Genomic DNA, 20,519 nt, shown 5'->3' with positions numbered 1-20,519 from the left:
CATGATTAGTGCTACAGATGAGCCTCTACATGGTTAGTTCATCATCTACCCCTCTGGTCCATCCGGTCCACAAAAGATAATGGGACTGATAAGCGCAGTTCTTGACCTCCCGCAGCTCTATCAGAAGCCCTCGGGAACCGATCTCGTGAAAGCGTTGGCTTTGTTGAGCTTACAGCCCCGCACATTTGGCACCACCGCCGATGTCGTCAAAGGCCCCGCGGTTCAGCCTGCAGGAGTGACTCGGTATCTCACATCCATCATCGCAAGTCAACTGGCATGGCTCGAGACCGATGAACTCCGGGAGGCGATCTGGGACGCGGCCGCTGCACGACTAAGTGAACGGTCTGGTCGGACAGGTAAGCAGGCCACCATATGTCCAGCTGTGTTCTGTTATCCCGCTGACCGTGACTCATTCTCTACCAGCTATGCCGGCAATGTCTCGAATCTTCAACGTGCCCACCTCCTCTGGCGAAGAATATACACTAACCCTCCACGAACCGTCCATAACGGCGGACAACCTCGGTATGAAGACTTGGGTATCTTCATATCTTCTCTCGCGCCGGCTTCACAACATCGGATCGCCACCAGCACTTGTTCCCTCGGCGTCGACTACTCCCTCCACCTTGAGCCAGAAACCTCTGCGGGCACTCGAACTTGGTGCTGGAACAGGCTTGGTCGGGCTTTCCTTTGCGGCTCTGCAAGGTGACTCTGCCACCGTTCACCTCACCGACTTGCCTGAGATCGTACCGAATCTCGCCCACAACGTTGCCTTGAACGTAGAGCTCCTGAACAGAACCGGAGCGAGTGTGACCACGGGTTTGCTTGATTGGTCAGTCACGCCGTCCCCCCTCCCAACTGCGGAAGAGCAGTTTGATGTGATTCTCGCCGCGGATCCATTGTACTCGCCCAATCATCCCAAATGGTTGGTGGATACCATTAAACCCTGGCTTAGCCGCGGGCTCGATGCTCGAGTCGTGGTGGAGATGCCGCTACGAGATGCATATCTGCCGCAGGTGAAGGAGTTCCGGCAGCGGATGGGCGAGTTGGGTCTGGCTGTGGTTGAGGAGGGCGAGGAGGTCGGTTACGATGACTGGGAGAGTGCAGATGGAGGCGCACTGGCCGTCAACTGTTGGTGGTCGATTTGGGGATGGACTGAAAAGGTATAATGGCAGTACTGTCGGGTCATATTGGGAACGGTGACCAAACGAAATGACGAATAATAAACGATACACGATAGATTAGAATAGTGATCTCCTAGACGTTGGTTATTGAGCAATGCATGCATCCTGCATCTGATTCAGAGAGTCATCAGTAGATATGCAACCGCCTGGCAGATTCAAATCTTGAAGATGAATTTCCCGCATGATTTTCTTCGGTAGAAATCAACTTGATGAATGAGGAACATCGTTGGTCGACAGAAAAGAGGAGCAGGTCCATCACGTGGCGATGACGTCGGTGTCACCATTTCGGTGGATCATGGAATTTCTACCTTTCGTGTCTTTTCCAAGGATTGCTGAATCCTAACAAGAAGAATGACTTGTGTCTATATCGATTTACAGGCAACAGATATTCTCTGCCTCCATGTGGTCAGTCAACAACCTGGCGTTGTTCAAGTATCAAGCATATCATCCTAATGCTATAACAGACCTGAGTCCAGACCAAAACGCCGCATGAATACGGCTACAAATTCTTGGAATCCGATATATCAAGGTGCTAAGCATAGCCGATCAAATTCTAGGACATAAATTGCGATATAATTGCATATTCTACCACCTATATACCAACTGCGATCCATTCCCTCGCCCTTGACCGCTCGAGTCGTGCATTACAGAAAACATCGCATACCTAATATCCCATACCGCACCAAACACCTGAACAATGATCGGGCTCTTAGCCATTACCTCCATCCCAACGGTGACGGGTGTATCCCTCGCTACTAGCGAGCAGCGCAAAGCAAACCAGCGCAAAGAAGAGGCCCGTCGCATGGTGAAGTTTAACATCGTAGCCGAATGTGATGGGGACACAGACGATGACCGCGAGTTAAACGGGATGACAGTTGTTGTAAGAAATGAGAAGGTAAGGAAACCAAATGCCAACAACATTAAGGGCCAAGAGATGCCCCAGGCCCATCCAAACATCATCATCAGAGCCCAAAACTATATGTAGACTAACACTACCACTCACGCAGGTCTATCTCGCAAACCCAGATCCCTCCAAACGATCCCCACCAGCTTTTACAGCCCTGGCCTTCTATATCGAGTACCCTGAACCTGAAGAATTGAAATATCTCAAGCGCGAACGCGGCCTCGGCCTCCCAACTTACGTTCAGGACGACCCGCCCCTTCTCAATTGGATCTACGCAGATACCGAAACGCATGAGTTGCGGTACGGGAATCGGTCGCAGAGTGTGGAGCAGATGGTCGAGCCGTGGGACTGGTGTAAAGATGAAAGGATCATTTCGCTCAAAGGGAAGCAGAATGCTTTCATTGCGGTTGAAGAGGAGGAGGGTGAATGGGCGCTTTATTATGATCTTGATGGCGATGAACTTGCCCGCGTTCTTGAGGAGCAGGGAATGTTGGATTGTCCTTTTGTGCCTGTCAAGCTGGTGAGGAAGGTTGTTGAGGAGCCGCCGCCGCCGCCGCCGCCTCCTGCTGCTCAGGCTGCAGCTCAACAAGGTCAAGGGAATGGTCAGAGTCAGAAGTAGATGTATGAGAGAGCGGGGGTAAATATCGTGATTGAGACGAAGGACTTGTGTGTATATACTTCATGAAATGACTTAATGTGTTTATGATATGATCATGATTATGGGAATACCGCGGTAGCAATGGAATAGTGTATTGTACAGAAAACTTGAGCCTTTAATCATCCAATCCATTCCAGCTACCAGTGTCGCTGACATTGCCGCTAGCCGCTGCGGCAGCCTTCCTGTTGCGGCTGGCCGCAATAGCACCCTTTTTCTTGTTCTCCAAGCGGCGCTCAAAGCCACTCTTAGTACTGATTCTCATACCACGAGCGCCCTTTCCATCATCTTCCTTATCGGCCAATCTTGGGGTCTGGCGCGCCTTGACACCATGCCTCTTCATATCCTTCTTGCTGTTCTTGCTCAAATTTGGCAAAGCGTCGAGCAGCCATTTCTGGATGGACTTGTCGCCTTCTTCACCACCGCGTAGCTTCTCACTGACATCAATGATGTTGGCAATGCTCTTCACGTAAGGAATGTCTTCCTTAGTGTAGTAAGTGACGGCGATACCGCCCTCGCGACCGGCACGACCGGTTCGCCCCACGCGGTGGACGTAGACGGCCGCCGAGTTGGGGATATCGTAGTTGACGACGCCGTTGATACCGCGGAAATCGACGCCGCGGGCTAGCAGATCCGTTGTAACCAAAATCCAAATCTCGCCTTTGCGGAAATCGCGCATGATATCGGACCGTTGGCCATCTGAGAGATCGGAGTGGAGAACCGCAATACGTGAGGATCCACCTGCTTCGGCGGGGATATCATATTTGAGTTCTGAGTGTAGGGCCACCGCACGAGGGATAGTCTGTGTGAAAATGAGGAAGGGAGGGCGAAGGCGGATATCTGATGCTGATGCTGCAGCTGGGCGAAGAAGTTGGCGTAGTCCCATCAGTTTACCCTGCTCTGTTGCTGCGTAGACGAGTTTGTGGTCAATGTTGGGGATTGCAGAGTCTTTCAACCCTACAACCAGACGAAGTAGCGCATGTGGCTCGCTTGGCTTTTGTCCGAGGTCTTCCAGCCGCTCTTTGATGGTCGACTTGGTGAGGTCCTCGATATTGGATCCCATGGTGGCTGACCAAAGGCCGACGCGCAAATCGGGGTGTGAGCATGCTTTCCAGATATCGAGTGTCTGTTCCCGGAACAATGGGTCCAGGAGGACATCGGCTTCGTCCATAACCAAGCTCCGCACCAGAGGTAATGTTGCCATGGTAGTCGTCCGGTTCGCAGATAGAGCATTAACCAGCATTAGAGGCGTAGTGACGAGAATATCGCTCTTGGTGACCGGGATGTTGGCTCGCTCCTTTGCTGGCTTGTTTTCGGCATCTTCATCTTCTGACCCGGACGATTCTTCGCTGTTCTCATCAAGAACATCGGCGCCACTATCATCTCCAACACGCATGCCCTTTCTCATAAGCGTGATCTTCACGCCTGTTCCAGCCACTAGCTTGCGGCCCTCATTGACGATCTGGCTTGCGAGCTCCCTGGTGGGCGCCACAACCAGAGACAAAATACCATGCTCGTCAGGATGTGAGTGGTGGTGTCGAACAATTTTGTTGATCACGGGAATCAGGAATGACAATGTCTTGCCGCTGCCGGTGGGAGCAACGACCAGAAGATCTGGTTCAGAAGATTTTCCAAGAAGCAATGGAAGGGTTCCAAGCTGGACCTCTGTCGGTACGGTAAATCCTTGCTCCGCAACATTCTCTGCGAGCCGCGAGGAGATCTTATATTTAGACCGAAGCTCCTTGAAGTTAAGCAGGGGCTCCGGGAACAAGCGTCTGGCGCGCTTCTGCTCCTTCTTACTGAGAGTCGGCGCCTCTTCTTTCTTTGACTTCTTCTTTTTCTTCTTGGAATCTTTGGTAGATGTGGGTTCAGCTTGGATCTCTTCCAAGTCGCGCATGTCTGTAACCTTGATCTTGTGTGAATTCAAGATAGTGCGACGTTCCACTTCATCCATAGAATCTTCGTCATCGGATGCGGCATCCTGAGCAGACACTTTTTTATCGTCGCCCACGGTCGCAGCAGCGGTTTCCGTTACACTGGCTGCAGGGCGCTTATTTGAACTGAAAAAGTCGAGATCAGGGACATCTTCCTCATCCTCTTGGACAGCAGCGCCTCTCTTTCTTTTTTTGCCATTCTTGGCAGACTCGAGGTTGTCGCTCTCCGCGGTCCGGAAGAGCTGCGGGTTGGCTGCTTTCCCAGTGGATGGCAGACGCGAGTCTGTAGCCGACGATACAGGCTTTAATTTTGTTGATCTGGTCAACAATCTGAACGCATCCATATCTTTGGTGGTTGAGTCGAAAATGTCGTTGATATTCTGAAAAGAAAAAAAAGTGGTCCGCCGACTTTCCTCCCGGGCCAATCAGCGTTGTTCGTATATCACCGCAGAGGCCGGGGACAACATAACGAGAATAACAATGTTCGCAGATAGAATTACTTTGGATCTAATAGGTATAGAATATTAGGATTGCTATTCACACCCATGGGATCTAGATCATGGTTACAGAGAGGTTTAGGGGAGAATAAGGAGAAAACAAGTCGAGGTCAATGGACCTTCAGATTGCAACTGAGCGTATAAACAGTAGACTTTACACTTTCATAGAGCACAAAGGCACAAACAGTACAGGGAATGAATTGCAGTAACAAGGTCTATCTCAGACAACAGTTTAATTTCCATCGTCTATCATACACAGCGCGGGGAAGATTAACATAGGAAAAAAAAGGAAAGGACGATTCTCTTCTATCCACATCCACTTAGTGCGCGTGCGCAGGCTCGCCACGGTAACCAACAATGTTCATACGGCCGATCATCTCACCAACGGTGAAGAAGCCAATGACCTCGGCGGCAGTGACACCCGCGAGGGCCATCTGCTTGGGGCTGGCGTTGCGGATAGAGGCGAGGATAGACGAGGGGGAGGGGAGGGTCTTGAGGGCGGCAGGGTTGGAGATGAAGGGCTGGAAGTAGGACTGGAAGGTGGCCAGGTTGCTAGGAGGAATTGTTAGATTGCGAGTAAAGGGTCGAGTACGGAGTCTGACTTACGGAGGAGCCATGTTCTGGCCACGGAACACTAGCTTGCCGAGCTCAATTCCGACCTTGGAGTAGTAGACGGTAGGAGGGATCATGGCTAGAGTGGTTGGTGGTTAGCTATGCACATTTGGAAATGTAAACTGCGGATTTAAGTCAACAAGGAGGTTGGGATTGGGTGGCACGATTCCAACCAGATCAGTCGGCCAATCGGTGGCTTTCTCCTTAGATGAGTACCCAATGTCCAACGCTCCATTGTAACCATCCAAATGGGAGAAAAATCAAGAGTGTCCCTTACAATCGACGAAAGAGATGACCTTGCCGGCGGGTCCACCGATCTTGCGCAGGGCACCAGCGGCGTTCGAGATGGCAGGGCCAGCGGAGGCAGAGACCTTAGACAGACCCTCAGAGGCCTTGGAAGCAGTTGAGGAAGCAGTCTCACCAGCCTTGGAGGCAGCCTCCGAGGTGGACGAGGCGTGTCTGACGACGGTTCTCCGGGTCAGGAACTGCGATTGCCGCAGGACGGCACGGGTGGCGGCGGGCATTTTGGATACTGCGGGGGAAATGAGTGGAAAAGAAGAATTAAACAAAAGACACCCGAAGCAGTCGCTAATAGGAGGGCAGTATGATCTAATGATCTGGAGTATCGCGCAACGGCAGAACCAGATGAAGATTTGACGCTCGGGAACTTCAGGAATTGCAGGTCACGTGAGTCGCATTTGAGCCCAAGTAAACAATACGCTTTTCTGAATTATAGATATGAACGCAGTTTAGTAATTTATTAATTTATGAGTTTACTGTCTATATGTTAAAGTCCGTCTTGCTTGGAGTGAGTCTGAAAGTGGATAGGAAGCTTAGCACCTTGTTATAGCATTGTGCCTGCATCCGGCCCTATGAGTCGAATCACAAGCGTGGAACTATATTCCGGACGATAGAAATAAGATGGTACTTTTTCTGTCATTGCAAATAGACAGGAATACTTTTTAATTGGAATGTTTTGCAAAATGGGTGGGGGAAAAAGTAGTGTATTGAAGCTGCTGTCAACCAAAATATATAGTGCAATACTTTACTAGGCTGCACTGTTTGTTTCCCTTGATCACCAAGATTGAATGGAAAAGTCTAAACTATGATCTAGATCATATATCAAGAACAAAGATAAATGATATGCCAAGAAACAAAGAGAGACTATGGATGGATTTACTATAAGAAAGCGGCTAGCTCTATAAGCCAAAGAGGATCGCCCGAACAAACATAGAAGCTACCTAGGGAAATTATCTATATAGAGACCAATCATTTTTAGGTAATTAGATACGTATGCATGATGCTACAGTAAATACTGTCCAACTAGATATCTACATATACCATCCTTCATATGAATTTATGATCACATTCCAATTGCGACACTACGAAACAACAGTAGCAGCCAGTCCGATGAACAATAGTACAAGTTCAACCTCAGCTTAATCTTTGTCTGACACGATATTACCTGTATGTACGCAGTAAGTAGTCAGATGACAATAACAGTTACACATCTTCTCGGCCTACCTATGAAATATCTGAGAGATTGGTTGCTGGATCCCACCATGATAGGTTTGTAACAGGAAACATGTAGGGTATCCATGCATGGTAAGACAAATTGTATCTGGGTATGTATGTTGTATATGTAGATATATAGTAGAGAGATATCCCTCCATGGATGCTCAGGTGTAAAGTGAATAAACATAGATGCCTGAGGCAACAAAAAGTTTGCACTGTTTATCTCGGAGAAAGGCATTTCCTCCACTTGAATTTCTTCTCCGCCGGAGAATTGCCTCTCTTGTTGATATAATGGATTCTTACTTGCCCGGGTGGTACATTATACCACATTTTCCTGAGCCAGAAACACTTCAGATTGTTCAGTTATGAACCGAACCAAGATAACTCGAGGAATTAGCCCTGGAGAAAATGGAAAAATAAAAGTCTTCGACACAAATATTAACCGATAGCCGATCCAGACTCGGCCCGAGACTGAGAGCGGGTAAGGATTTCCTAATTGAGACGGAGAAAGCAGTTTAACCCCCCCGGTTAAATCGAAAGCCCCTCCACTCCACTTTTTTTGTTACTCCATATGTATCACCGTGGGGTTGAACAGTATGAGATCACCGGACACTGATTTTGCGGGCTTGAGTATTAAAGCGGCTGTTTCCTCGCATTTAGGCGTTTACTCACAATTTTCTTCTCCCCCTCCTACCTACACACTATACAATGGCTTCCGCAACCGTCACCAAGACCAACATCGGTGTCTACACCAACCCTAAACATGACCTTTGGATCGCCGATTCCAACCCGACGGCAGAGGACATCAACGCTGGCAAGGGCCTGAAGCCTGGCGAGGTCACAATTGAGGTGCGCAGCACTGGTATTTGCGGATCCGATGTGCACTTCTGGCATGCCGGCTGCATTGGTCCCATGATCGTCACGGGCGACCATGTCCTCGGCCACGAATCAGCCGGTCAGGTCCTCGCTGTTGCCCCTGATGTCACCCACCTCAAGGTCGGCGACCGTGTTGCCGTCGAGCCCAACGTTATTTGCAACGCCTGCGAGCCCTGTTTGACCGGTCGCTACAACGGTTGCGTGAATGTCGCCTTCCTCTCCACACCGCCTGTCGACGGCCTGCTCCGGCGGTACGTCAACCACCCCGCCGTCTGGTGCCACAAGATCGGCGATATGAGCTATGAGGCCGGTGCTATGTTGGAGCCCCTCAGTGTGACCTTGGCTGCTATCGAGCGCAGCGGTCTACGTCTCGGTGACCCGCTGCTTATCACCGGTGCCGGTCCTATCGGTCTGATCAGTTTGCTTAGCGCACGCGCTGCTGGTGCCTGTCCTATTGTCATCACTGATATTGACGATGGCCGCTTGGCCTTCGCTAAGTCCCTGGTCCCTGAAGTGCGCACCTATAAGGTTGAGATTGGCAAGTCGGCCGAAGAGTGTGCCGACGGTATCATTAATGCCCTGAATGACGGTCAGGGTTCTGGCCCTGACGCCCTGCGCCCTAAGCTGGCCCTGGAGTGCACCGGTGTCGAGAGCAGTGTCAACTCCGCCATCTGGAGTGTCAAGTTCGGTGGTAAGGTGTTTGTCATCGGTGTTGGCAAGAATGAGATGACCATTCCCTTCATGCGTCTCAGCACCCAGGAGATCGACCTGCAGTACCAGTACCGCTACTGCAACACCTGGCCTCGGGCTATTCGCCTGATTCAGAACGGTGTTATCGACTTGAGTAAGTTGGTTACTCACCGTTACTCTCTTGAAAACGCTCTCCAGGCCTTTGAGACTGCCTCCAACCCTAAGACTGGTGCCATCAAGGTGCAGATTATGAGCTCAGAGGAGGATGTTAAGGCCGCCACTGCTGGCCAGAAGTATTGAGCGAAGAGAGTGAAAAAGATGAGCCGTATTTGAGAACATCAGCGGGTTTCTGGTTGGGATCAAGAGCGGCCGTTGCCGTTGGCGTTGACGATTTTCTTTTTATATTTATGAATGATGTTTAGAGGATGCCCTTGGGTGGAATAGAGAGCCCATGAAATGGTTATTTTAACACAATTCTTGGTTGAATGTAGAAGGTGGAAACAGGCAAATGGAGAGGCACAAATTGCTAAGGTAACAGACGACAGGGGACCTTGCAAGTCAAAACGCTCTCACGTCATTCTCGGGCTTAATTCGGGCTAAGCCTGGGGAAAACCTGAAAAACATCGCAATAATAGAATGGAGTAAAATTTGGAGCTTGCAGCATAAATCTGGAGCTAATGGAGCGACTCTACCTGATGTAGGCCCAAATCCGGAATGGCGGATCACAGCCAAGAGCATCCAATAATTGTCCGTTTCTCGCAAGGATTTGGTGATGTGACAGATCAATTGTCAATGTAATGTTATGCAAAGCCAGTAATCATGTGGCCAAATACATCTCTTTCTAGCATCTCGTTCATCCATGTTGTATCACCCAACACTCCCTTCTCAATTTAGATCTGGACCAGTGCATCCCTTAAAGGGTGCACCGGCCCTCTTGTCAATCTACGATCTTCAGTGTATCCTGTTGTGTGTATGCTGTGTTTGTACTCTGCTTCAATGCTCGCCCGATTTTAAACATGAAAGGCACTTTGTTTCTCCTGGCTCCCCTCGTGGGTTCCGTCCTGGGATCGAAATCCCAGCTTGACAGTTGTCCTGGTTATAAAGCTTCCAATGTGAAGCAGTTGGGCCAGAGATTGACTGCTGACCTCGATCTTGCTGGAGATGCCTGTAATGTCTATGGCACGGATCTTCCAAACTTGAAGCTCCTTGTCGAGGCACAAACTGGTATACTACGATATCCCTATACTCAAGTATGAATGTATGCTTATCGTTCTACTAGAAACCCGTCTCCATGTCATAATCTACGATGCCGATGAGGAGGTCTATCAAGTACCAGACTCTGTTCTCCCCAGACCCCAGAGTGAAAAAGGCCATCAAAAGGAGTCCGCCCTTCGCTTTGACTTCGAAAAGAATCCTTTCTCATTCCGAGTCTTACGCGAGGAGGAAGTGCTCTTCGATACTTCTGGCACCAACATCATCTTCCAGTCTCAGTACTTGAATTTGCGCACCTGGCTTCCGGATGACCCGAACCTGTATGGTCTAGGAGAACACACTGATTCGCTGCGGCTTCCTACTATTAACTACACTCGCACTATCTGGAATCGTGACGCATATAGCATCCCCTCCGACTCGAACCTTTACGGTACTCATCCTATTTACGTTGACCACCGTGGAGAGAAAGGCACTCATGGAGTCTTCTTTTTTGAACTCGAACGGCATGGACATCAAGATTGATAAGACAGCTGATGGCAAACAATACCTCGAGTATAACACGCTCGGTGGAGTCCTAGACTTCTACTTCATGGCCGGTCCGACCCCCAAGGAAGTGAGCGAGCAGTACTCTGAGATCGTTGGTCTCCCTGCTATGCAAAGCTACTGGACTTTTGGAGTATGTTATTTCCCAATGGATTCTTGAAGCTGTGTTCTAATTAATGTTCCTTTAGTACCACAACTGCCGATATGGCTACCAGGATGTTTTTGATGTCGCAGAGGTAGTTTACAACTACAGCCGTGCTGGAATCCCACTCGAGACTATGTGGACCGACATTGACTATATGGATGTTCGACGGGTATTCACTCTAGACGAAGAGCGGTTCCCTATCGACAAAATGCGCGAGTTGGTTTCGTATCTCCACAAGCATGATCAGCATTATATAGTCATGGTCGACCCGGCCGTCAGTAACTCTGGTAAGTGTTGCAATCACTTGCCCCTAATTCCACTCTAACGGGGAATGTGCTATCAGATAATGGTGCTTTCAAAAGAGGCCACGACCAGGGAATTTTCCTGCACCGTGACAATGAACAGAACGAACTTTACCAAGGTAAGAATACCAACAGAAGTACAATGCCCACCATTCCTAACAGAATATCCCCAGGCGCCGTCTGGCCCGGCCTAACCGTCTATCCAGACTGGTTCAACAAAGACACACAGAGATACTGGAACTCAGAATTCAAGCGATTCTTCAGCCCAAGCGACGGCGTCGACATCGACGGTCTATGGATTGACATGAACGAAGCTTCCAACTTCTGCCCATACCCTTGCAAGAACCCAGCAGAGTACGCCGAGCAGAACGACCTACCCCCAGCGCCTCCACCGGTCCGGTCGCCTCCACGCCATCTCCCCGGTTTCCCGGCTGATTTCCAGCCCGGATCTTCTTCACCTGGGTCTTCTTCGTCTCGTCGGGTAAAGAGAGGTGATGCTGTCATTGAGTTACGTAGTGTAGGCGAGAAACGCAGCCGCGTGAAGGCAAAGAAGGTCGGACTGCCCGGTCGAGACCTTATTAACCCGCCTTATCAGATCGCAAACGCGGCTGGTTCGATTAGCAATAAGACTATTGATACTGATATCATCCATGCCGGCGAGGGTTACGCCGAGTATGACACGCACAATCTCTACGGAAGCAGTAAGTTCCTCGACTTTCATTATCGGAACCTTTCTAACGTCAACCCTAGTGATGAGCTCGGCTTCCCGCGAGGCAATGTTGAAGCGTCGACCCAACGTGCGCCCCTTGGTTATCACGCGTAGCACCTTCGCCGGAGCAGGCTCACAGGTCGGCCACTGGTAAGATTACTCAAACCTTCCAAACCAGCCTGCCAGATACATACTAACCCGTTCCCCAACAGGCTCGGCGACAATTTGAGCCAATGGGATAAATACCGCGTGTCAATTCCACAAATGCTAGCCTTCGCTTCGATTTTTCAGGTCCCAATGGTTGGCAGCGACGTCTGTGGCTTCGCCGGAAATACGACGGAAGAACTGTGCGCGCGCTGGGCAATGCTCGGCGGGTTCTATCCGTTCTATCGGAATCACAACGAGTTCGGTACCATACCGCAGGAATTCTACCGCTGGCCTACTGTTACAGAGGCTGCGAAGAAGATCATTGATATCCGATACCGTCTGCTCGATTACCTCTATACTTCCTTCTATCGTCAGACCTTGACGGGGAGTCCGTTCCTCCAGCCGCTTTTCTATGTCTACCCCGAGGATAGTAATACCTTTGGTAATGAGCTGCAGTTCTTCTACGGTGATTCCATTCTCGTCTCGCCTGTCTCGGAAGAGGGCGCTACCTCTGTTGATGCTTATTTCCCTGAGGATCTCTTCTATGATTGGTTTACTGGTGTCGCTGTGCAGGGCGAGGGATCGGTGAAGACGATCACTGATCTCGCTATTACTGATATCCCGATTCATATCCGTGGTGGGAGTATCATCCCCCTCCGTACGGCGAGTGCTAAGACCACGACGGATCTGCGCAAGCGCGGCTTTGAGATTCTCATTGCGCCGAACGCTGATGGGTCCGCGGAGGGTGAGCTGTATATTGATGATGGCGAGTCAATTCAGCCGGATACCGCGACAGATGTTCAGTTCAAGTACCGGGATGGCAAGCTTAGGATCCTGGGTCGGTTTGGGTATCGTCCTAATGTGGTTGTTGAGGCTGTTACGCTGCTTGGGCAGAAGAATAAGCGTCGGGATATTGGGTATGATGTTCAGAGGCAGAGTGTTACGAAGAAGGTCCAGATTGAGTTGACTGGGCCTGCCGAGGTGACACTGTGAGGTTCTCACACTATACTCCGTACACTGTTGTTAGGGTTATACGGTTGATGAGGTTGGCTTAGATTGCGGGATCCGCGGATGCCGGTTATTTTTCCGGGGAACACCCCGTGGACACATTCTTTAGGACTCCGAACGCCACGTTTTTCTTTGTTTGACTCAATTTGGCCTGCAATTTTAAATTAAAATTAGAGGTCTTGGATATCCATGTAAGCGAGTATTTTTACTGTAGAATAATGACTCGAAACGGTTATTGGATTAACGTTCCTGCATCTCAGCCCCATCCCATCCATAGCCAGGCGAGTTAGCAATCACGTGGATCCATATCCATAAACGTACTCCGTAAGGCTGTGTCAGTGTAGAATCAATTATAATTGATTCAGGTGTTTGGAAGGAAACCTCAGTAACAATAACACCCCTTGCATGACCTTGCATGAGAGGGGTGGTTAGGAGGGGAAAGAAAGACAGTGGCTTGAGACATAGTGAAAATTTCGAGTCTTTCGAGTCTTGAACAAGAATAGTTTCAAAAGGTACGGAGAAATACTATTCTACACCAAATCAGGTACAAGACTATTCTAAGGGCAAAGGTCTCACTCAGCCCCGAGTGAGGTGGTATCGGCGCTAGTTCAGGCACAGGCCGCTAGTTCCTGAGTCATTTGATAGGTAAACCCGTGGGTCTGACTTGTAGAAATTTAATCCGTACTTATGAGTTATTATTAGTATCGAGATTGGGTAATTTTATGCGAGTACTGAGTATGGAGTACTAAGTAGAACATTATATTGTAGTTATTGTAAGGAGTAGTGGAAAGGTGGAAAGAGAAAAGGTGTATACAAAGCACTCATACTGTAGACTACGAAGGTTCAATGCCGTGTTACGTGTTTCATAGTTGCATGGATATGATATTGATGATAGGCATTAATTTGATCCAGGGTGATCTACCGTAAATACAATGAAGCCATATGATTTGAGGTAGCATGTAATAAAATTTCATTCGAATTGTAATATAAAAATCAGACCTCGGATGGAAGGAAAAGAAAAAGAACAAGGCAACAATAACCTTGGCGGTCGCTTAGGTTCCGTTCCCAGCCTATTTTCCAGATGTCAGACATACAGAAACAGTTAGATTTCTTATTTTATTCTTATTTTATTCTTTCTATTGAATTTTCTTTTATGGGCCCTTACTGTAATGACAGTATGTGCCTACAATGTGATCATAATTACCAAGTACTTAACATATGATCCGATCGGCTGATCAACTACTACTCTCCATGGATGTTAAATACTTGAGTCACCATATACAATATAATATTTTAGACATATACTCCGTACATGTAGGCCACATGTACAATATACCCGTGGACCTATGACTTTCATTAAACAATACATTTCCAGCCTCATCTCAATAATCTCTCAACTCCACTTTCCCCTCATGGGAAGATCAAAAGCTCCACTTGACTGGACCTTTTGTCTCAGCGGCCTTGTCACCCGAGATCCAATCATCATCTCTCATCATCACTTCCAAAGTCACTCCCGCCTCCCTTTTTTTAGTATATTGTATGTAATGTATATTTCTTGTATCTTGTATCTTGTATGTTGTATACTCTGTACTAATATGGAGTATTGTGGAGTAGATAAAGTGGTGCCTCCCAGTTGTTCCTTCCCATTTTCATCCACTCTCGTTTCCGCTTTCGTCGCTAGTTGTGATAATATATTTAATAGGGTCCCCTTCCCTTTCTTTTTCTCTTGTTTACATATTCACCTCTCTTGACGCGTATCATATCATACACAATGCCGTCTTTCATGAAGTTCGCTGCTGCGGCTCTCGCAGTGGCCGCCCCTCTGGCTTCCGCTCAGACTTACTCTGACTGCAACCCGATGGAGAAATCGTGCCCTCCGAAACAAGGGTCTGACTGAGTCCGACATTCACTTTGACTTCACCAAGGCCAGTGCCCTCGACCAGTGGAAGATCAGCGGCGGCAAAGTCCCCACTGGCTCCAATGGTGCCGAGTTCACTATCAACAAGGAAGGAGATGCTCCTACCCTGGTCAGCGACTTCTACTTCTTCTACGGCGAATTGTCTATTGAGATGAAGACCTCTCATGGCCAAGGCATTGTCAGCTCCGCCTTCTTGCAGTCCGATGACAAGGATGAGCTTGACTGGGTACGTGATGTCCCAAAACTCGGGCTATTAGTCCCAAGTCTCCCATGGTAGAACAATGACTAACTGAAATACAGGAAGCACTGGGCACAAAGGGTGACACCATTATGACCAACTACTTCGGAAAGGGCGATACCTCGACCTACGACCGTGAGACTTGGGTCCCCGTCTCCGCTCCTACGGAGTCTTTCCACACCTACACCATCCAATGGACCAAGGAATCTACCAACTGGTTGATTGATGGCAAGAACGTCCGCACTGTCAACTACAATGATGCTCAGGGTGGTGCTCGTTACCCTCAGACCCCGATGAACATCCGCGTTGGTATCTGGGCCGGTGGTGCTCCCACCAACGCCCAGGGTACCATTGACTGGGCTGGCGGTCCGACCGACTACTCCAAGGGTCCTTACTCCATGTACATCAAGAGCATCACTGTCAAGAACGCCAACCCCGCCGAGTCCTACACTTGGTCTGACAAGTCTGGCTCCTCCGACAGCATCAAGTTCACCGGTTCCAACGCCGTGAGCTCGCGCAGCACCACCAGCGAAGCTGCCACCAGCTCCTCCTCTGAGGCCGCCTCTTCCACTGACTCTCCTTCGACCACCACCGAGGGCACTTCCAGCGCTGCCACCACCCTGGCTACCAAGACCTCTGGCTCGTCTGCCGAGTCCACTGCCGCCTCCAGCTCTGCTGCCGGTGCTTCCAGCTCCGGTGCCTCCCCCAGTGGCTCTGGCTCCAGTGCCTCCTTCCCCAGCGGTTCTAGCGGCTCCGGCTCTGGCTCCGGCTCCAGCTCCGGCTCCCCCTCCGGTTCTGGCTCGTCCACCAGCGCCAGCGCCAGCGCCAGCGCCAGCCCTAGCTTTAACGCTGCTGCCTCTGCTGCTGCCAGCTACTTGGGACCTGTGTCCCTCCTGGGTCTGGTGACCGCCCTTCTCCAGCTGTAAATGTCCCTTTTGAGCGCTTTGACTTTTTGACGTATCATTAATGAAACGCGCCTCGAAAGAGGATACTTGGCTGGACCGGGTATGATAATGGTTCATGGATGCGATTTTACTTTTTTCAGGCTGTACCATTTTTTCTCTTTTCGCTGTCCTTGGTGCTCAATGCCTGCAATCTATTCTTTGGGTTGCCCGGATATGTTGATTGGCATAGTCCGGTAACATGGGCGATTTTATTTGGGCGGACATGATGTATCTATCAGCGTCATACATACCGTTGCTATTGAGCAAACGCAATAATATCAAGTCAATTGACTCCACATATTACATACTTCCAATATCCACCTGGGCATCGTCGCCTACAGTCTAGATCTCTTCACCGCTTATTTCCTGTCGTAGGTCTCGTGGCTTTCCATTCGCATTGTGCTCCTATACTCAAAACCTTATCCTACATGCCTTAAGGTTAAAATTTGCCTCGCATTCATGCCATGCATATTGGTCTTTATTTTCTTGGATTCGAGTTACATATGCAAGTCCACCATCGGCCTCTCCGGACGAGAACACTAAGAATAGGCACCGAGAATTTACATACAATATACAACCAAGGTTCACACCGGAAAATGTATTCGCTGTGTACCATGGATCGAGAAGTTGATTGAATTTGATTGTAATAGGTCTGGGCCTGGATTGGCCGATGATGAATTATACCGAGAGAGATGTTTGTAGTCAGATTGGTTGATCGGGCGACGATTTTATGGCCGAACCATGGATAATCCAAAAAAGGATCGGATCCATCCATACATCCAGGGACATAATTTACACAATTTACTTGGCTTATCGTACGATGTATTCTGTGCGTTTCGACATGAATTGTGAATTTGATTTGTGTGTACGGAGTACATTGTACCCCGTATATTGTAGTACAGTATCCTTCGTAAAAGCAAAATGGAAAAAGGTAAAAAGGTACTGTCGTGGCTCATTATTGCATCTAACTCATCTCATCTTCTCGGATAGAAAAACGCCACAAGTCAAAACAAAAAAGTAACATGGACTCCCCAAATCAGACTGTAACTGCAGCAACACCTTAAAACCCCTTCAAAAGTCAATCAACTCTCGGACCCTCACCAAAATCCGAGCTTTTCCCCCAGCCCCTTGTGGAGACTCAATTCACCAAGTGGACCCAGCCCCAGCCGCACGTCGCACATCCCTTAACTGGCGTGATAGGCGTAACACCGAGTCAGTAACGGGACGATGGTGCGTGGCCGCGACCCGGAGCAAGGCAAGAGTTGCCGCGGGCCGGGGTGTCGGTGTAGATCCAGTGGATGCAGTGGAGGCCACGGCAGACGATGACGACTCCGTCAGCGCAACCGGATTGGCATCTGCATCTTCTGACGATCGTCCCCGGAACAAATATGCCCCGAACGGTCCTAGCGGGAGCGAGTCGAGCACGGAATAGAGCCGGTCGCTGCTGCTGTCGTCAGATGGAGATCGGTATCTGTGCAATGTTGGGTTCCGGCGTTCTTCGCGCGCTACGATCCCGTCCACTGCTTCGAGGTGGTCGTCTAGTGTTGCGAATCGCGTGTTGAGGGAGTCTGCTTTGCTGCGGATCTGCGCGCGCAGTCGGTCTAGGTACTCTTCGCGTCGTCGCATTTGGGTCGCGAGTCGTGTGTCTAGAGCTGCTGTGCCGCTTATTTCGGTTGCTGGCCGTGAGGCGAGTAGGCTCTCGATTGCGGAGCGGAGGTCTGCGCGGAGAGAGTCGAATTCCCATACTGCTGTTTGAATCGCTTGGTTGCTGCCGGTGAATTCAAGGTCCAGAGCGTTGCGAGCGTCTGGGAAGGTTGATTTCAGTTGTGATTCTAGGTCGGCGAGCATGCTTTCGCTTTGTTTGAGGATTGCGGATAGAGGGGTGAAGGTTTCGAGGGCGCTGTCGAATATGGATTCCAGTTGGCGCTGGGAGGTTGCGAGGGTTTCTTCTTGGGGTATTGCGGATGGGTAGGCGCCGCGTGGTGGGTATGTCGCGGAGAGGGTGATGCAGCTGCCGGGATAGAGAGTTTTGATACTTGGGAGGTGGCAGAGGTCTTTGGCTTGGTAGACTACCTCGGGGAGAACCAGAAGGTGCAGGATGATGGCGACCAAGACTGTGTTGATTGCGTTGCGGACAAGGGCAGTATGGGCACCAAAGATGGACTCGGATCTCATCAGGTCTGCTTGTTTGGTGGTCGTCTCTGCAGACGAACCAGCGTCTGCATCTCCAGGTTTAGCGCCGGCCCGGTCCTGCTCTCGCTGCTTTGAACTGTTCGGCATGGAGACTTTCCGTCGTTTTCTCATGCTTTCCGAGCCTGGCTGCTTCGGAGACCGTACGTATTCTACCCATGACCCTTCTAAATTAGGCGTTTCGCAGATAGACGGCATGACGAGCTCTGGGCCTGATATGGTCCATGACGATAACGATGAGGATGCTAGCGACTCTGATGTCGTGCCGGCTGTCTTTGTGGTCGCTTTGCTGCTTTCATGCCGGGAATCTGAAGTTTTGGTGGGGTCTTCCTTTTCCTTCAGAGAAGCAGTGGATGCTATCACCCAGGATTCGCCAAGAGCCGGGCGATCTGGGATACGAGGCTTTTCTGTAGACATGGCGTAAACATCTCAGCAAGACATGCACCTTGTATAATAGTTAATATGTTTTGTAGTTAACATTTCACGACTCGGAGTCAAATGTTTTGAATGCGACTGGCCCAAGCAGACCGTTGCACGCGTAAAGCGGTGGGGGAAGAAAGATCGGAGAAACCGCCGCGGCCAAGGAATTGAGAATCTTCAACCATGCGCTCACTGCTTCGCCTGAGACCGTCCTTAACGCCTGGCGTTAAGTCCCTGCCATGGCAATTTACACGGTCGCGACCGTTGTCATACACTGCGATTCGCCATTGCTCGTGTTCTGACAAACCCGAAGCTCCAACGATACCTCCCACCGATCACCGAGCTCTCGGAACCGCCCAAGAGCTCTTCACATCTTCCGTCTACAGTCCCGGATCTCCTCTATTTCTCCCAAATGGCACACATGTGGTCAATAAACTCATCTCCTTCCTTCGCACCCAGTACCTACAATACGGCTTCCGTGAAGTCTTGACCCCGACCATATACAAAAAGTCGCTCTGGGAGATATCCGGACACTGGCAGAACTACAAGGATGATATGTATGAGGTGACCGGCCGAGGAGCCAGTGGCGAGGCAGATGGCGAAGTAGGTGAAGATGAATCCTATGGACTGAAGCCAATGAACTGTCCCGGCCACTGCCTACTCTTCAAGTCGCAGAATCACTCCTACCGGGACATGCCGGTGCGCTACGCGGATTTCAGTCCGCTGCACCGCAACGAAGTGTCAGGTTCACTGACTGGTCTAACGCGCGTACGTCGTTTCCATCAGGATGATGGTCATATATTCTGTCGCCGGCAGCAGATCAAGTCGGAGATCGCATCGGCGCTAGGCTTTGTGGACATGGCCATGAAGACCTTCGGACTCGGTCCGTATCGATTAGTTTTGTCGACTCGGCCCGAAACAGATTACATTGGAACTTTGGAGATGTGGGACAATGCCGAAATGCAATTGCGCGAGGCTCTGGATAGTACCGGACGCGAATGGGCGCTGAATGAGGGCGATGGTGCGTTTTACGGTCCCAAGATCGACATCCAGCTCCAGGACCAAGCTGGCAAGTACCACCAGCTGTCTACTATTCAATTGGACATGAACCTGCCACAGCGATTTGGGCTGGAGTATCAAGTTGCAGAAAGTGAGCCAGACTACAATCCAGCCACACCCGGAGTTGCAACTCCAGTTATGATTCACCGCGCCATCTTCGGCTCATTGGAGCGGTTTTTGGCGTTGCTGATTGAACAGCACGGTGGCCATTGGCCATTCTGGCTGTCCCCGCGCCAGGCTATTGTCCTGACTGTTAACCAAGACGATGCTGTTGTGCGCCAGGCTCAGGAATCAGCAGCCAAGATCGCTGGTTTCCGCGCATTGCTAAATGATGGTACCGCTGAGCCGCCCCGACCACTGTCCTCTGTCGACTCTACATTCTTGGTTGACGTCGATACCAGCGCACAGACCCTGGGCAAGAAGATTCAGCGCGCCAAACAGATGAAGTATAACCTCATCTTCATTCTCGGATCACGGGACCTGGCCGATGGTGGTATCACTGTTGATGTCACTGGACAGATGCAGAGCAAGACAGATAAAGATGCTCAAACTCTGCAGGCGCTGATCAAAGCCAGACTAGGTAATGATGCGCTACAGAATCCTCGAGCTGTTAAGCTTAGTGTGGACGAGGTGCATCCGCTGTTGGTCGAACTCGAGAAGAACTTTGTGTAACTTTGTACGTTGTATTTTGTATAACCCATGTGCGTTGACATTTTGAGCGTGTTTCTATTTTACTTCCTGCGATTGTATATTAGACCGATATTTTACCGAATTCCAAGTTCTAACCTATGTACATCGTTCAATTTGAAACCAAGCAATG

General features: G+C 49.9%; 9 protein-coding genes across 9 annotated transcripts; 6 read left to right on the top strand and 3 right to left on the bottom strand.

Moving 5' to 3' along the window:
- Position 1: 1 nt before the first annotated feature.
- On the top strand, positions 2-1,166 carry N7519_004963 (S-adenosylmethionine-dependent methyltransferase; the record flags this gene model as incomplete). The annotated part of the gene is made up of 3 exons (XM_057291739.1): positions 2-32; positions 99-356; positions 424-1,166. 3 exons carry the CDS (start codon positions 2-4, stop codon positions 1,164-1,166), a joined length of 1,032 nt encoding a protein of 343 aa, XP_057146550.1.
- A 712-nt stretch (positions 1,167-1,878) lies between these two features.
- Positions 1,879-2,704, top strand: N7519_004962 (uncharacterized protein; the record flags this gene model as incomplete). Its single annotated transcript, XM_057291738.1, has 2 exons — positions 1,879-2,076; positions 2,189-2,704. 2 exons carry the CDS (start codon positions 1,879-1,881, stop codon positions 2,702-2,704), a joined length of 714 nt encoding a protein of 237 aa, XP_057146549.1.
- Positions 2,705-2,858: 154 nt separating this feature from the next.
- On the bottom strand, positions 2,859-5,018 carry rok1 (RNA-dependent ATPase ROK1; the record flags this gene model as incomplete). The annotated part of the gene is made up of 1 exon (XM_057291737.1): positions 2,859-5,018. One exon carries the CDS (start codon positions 5,016-5,018, stop codon positions 2,859-2,861), a length of 2,160 nt encoding a protein of 719 aa, XP_057146548.1.
- A 473-nt stretch (positions 5,019-5,491) lies between these two features.
- On the bottom strand, positions 5,492-6,307 carry N7519_004960 (F1F0 ATP synthase subunit g; the record flags this gene model as incomplete). Its single annotated transcript, XM_057291736.1, has 3 exons — positions 5,492-5,723; positions 5,778-5,862; positions 6,061-6,307. The coding sequence occupies 3 exons, from the start codon at positions 6,305-6,307 to the stop codon at positions 5,492-5,494; spliced, it is 564 nt and encodes a 187-aa protein (XP_057146547.1).
- A 1,699-nt stretch (positions 6,308-8,006) lies between these two features.
- On the top strand, positions 8,007-9,164 carry N7519_004959 (NAD(P)-dependent alcohol dehydrogenase; the record flags this gene model as incomplete). The annotated part of the gene is made up of 1 exon (XM_057291735.1): positions 8,007-9,164. The coding sequence occupies one exon, from the start codon at positions 8,007-8,009 to the stop codon at positions 9,162-9,164; it is 1,158 nt and encodes a 385-aa protein (XP_057146546.1).
- A 716-nt stretch (positions 9,165-9,880) lies between these two features.
- On the top strand, positions 9,881-12,915 carry agdC (putative alpha-glucosidase; the record flags this gene model as incomplete). Its single annotated transcript, XM_057291734.1, is given in 8 exon segments — positions 9,881-10,088; positions 10,144-10,467; positions 10,481-10,752; positions 10,808-11,051; positions 11,108-11,185; positions 11,240-11,767; positions 11,817-11,925; positions 11,988-12,915. The coding sequence occupies 8 exon segments, from the start codon at positions 9,881-9,883 to the stop codon at positions 12,913-12,915; spliced, it is 2,691 nt and encodes an 896-aa protein (XP_057146545.1).
- A 1,786-nt stretch (positions 12,916-14,701) lies between these two features.
- On the top strand, positions 14,702-16,012 carry N7519_004957 (glycoside hydrolase family 16 protein; the record flags this gene model as incomplete). Its single annotated transcript, XM_057291733.1, is given in 3 exon segments — positions 14,702-14,706; positions 14,720-15,074; positions 15,149-16,012. The coding sequence occupies 3 exon segments, from the start codon at positions 14,702-14,704 to the stop codon at positions 16,010-16,012; spliced, it is 1,224 nt and encodes a 407-aa protein (XP_057146544.1).
- Positions 16,013-17,173: 1,161 nt separating this feature from the next.
- N7519_004956 (uncharacterized protein) lies at positions 17,174-18,637 on the bottom strand (the record flags this gene model as incomplete). Its single annotated transcript, XM_057291732.1, has 1 exon — positions 17,174-18,637. The coding sequence occupies one exon, from the start codon at positions 18,635-18,637 to the stop codon at positions 17,174-17,176; it is 1,464 nt and encodes a 487-aa protein (XP_057146543.1).
- Positions 18,638-18,823: 186 nt separating this feature from the next.
- Positions 18,824-20,371, top strand: N7519_004955 (threonine--tRNA ligase MST1; the record flags this gene model as incomplete). The annotated part of the gene is made up of 1 exon (XM_057291731.1): positions 18,824-20,371. One exon carries the CDS (start codon positions 18,824-18,826, stop codon positions 20,369-20,371), a length of 1,548 nt encoding a protein of 515 aa, XP_057146542.1.
- Between the last annotated feature and the right edge of the window lie 148 nt (positions 20,372-20,519).

This window comes from Penicillium mononematosum (genome assembly GCF_028829835.1).
Source record: "Penicillium mononematosum strain IBT 11891 chromosome Unknown utg000003l:1.0-8172316.0:1.0-8177699.0, whole genome shotgun sequence".
In the NCBI taxonomy this organism is placed as follows: Eukaryota; Fungi; Ascomycota; class Eurotiomycetes; order Eurotiales; family Aspergillaceae; genus Penicillium; species Penicillium mononematosum.
Note: the sequence above shows the minus strand (reverse complement) of the source record. Positions and strands in the feature narration are given on the sequence as shown.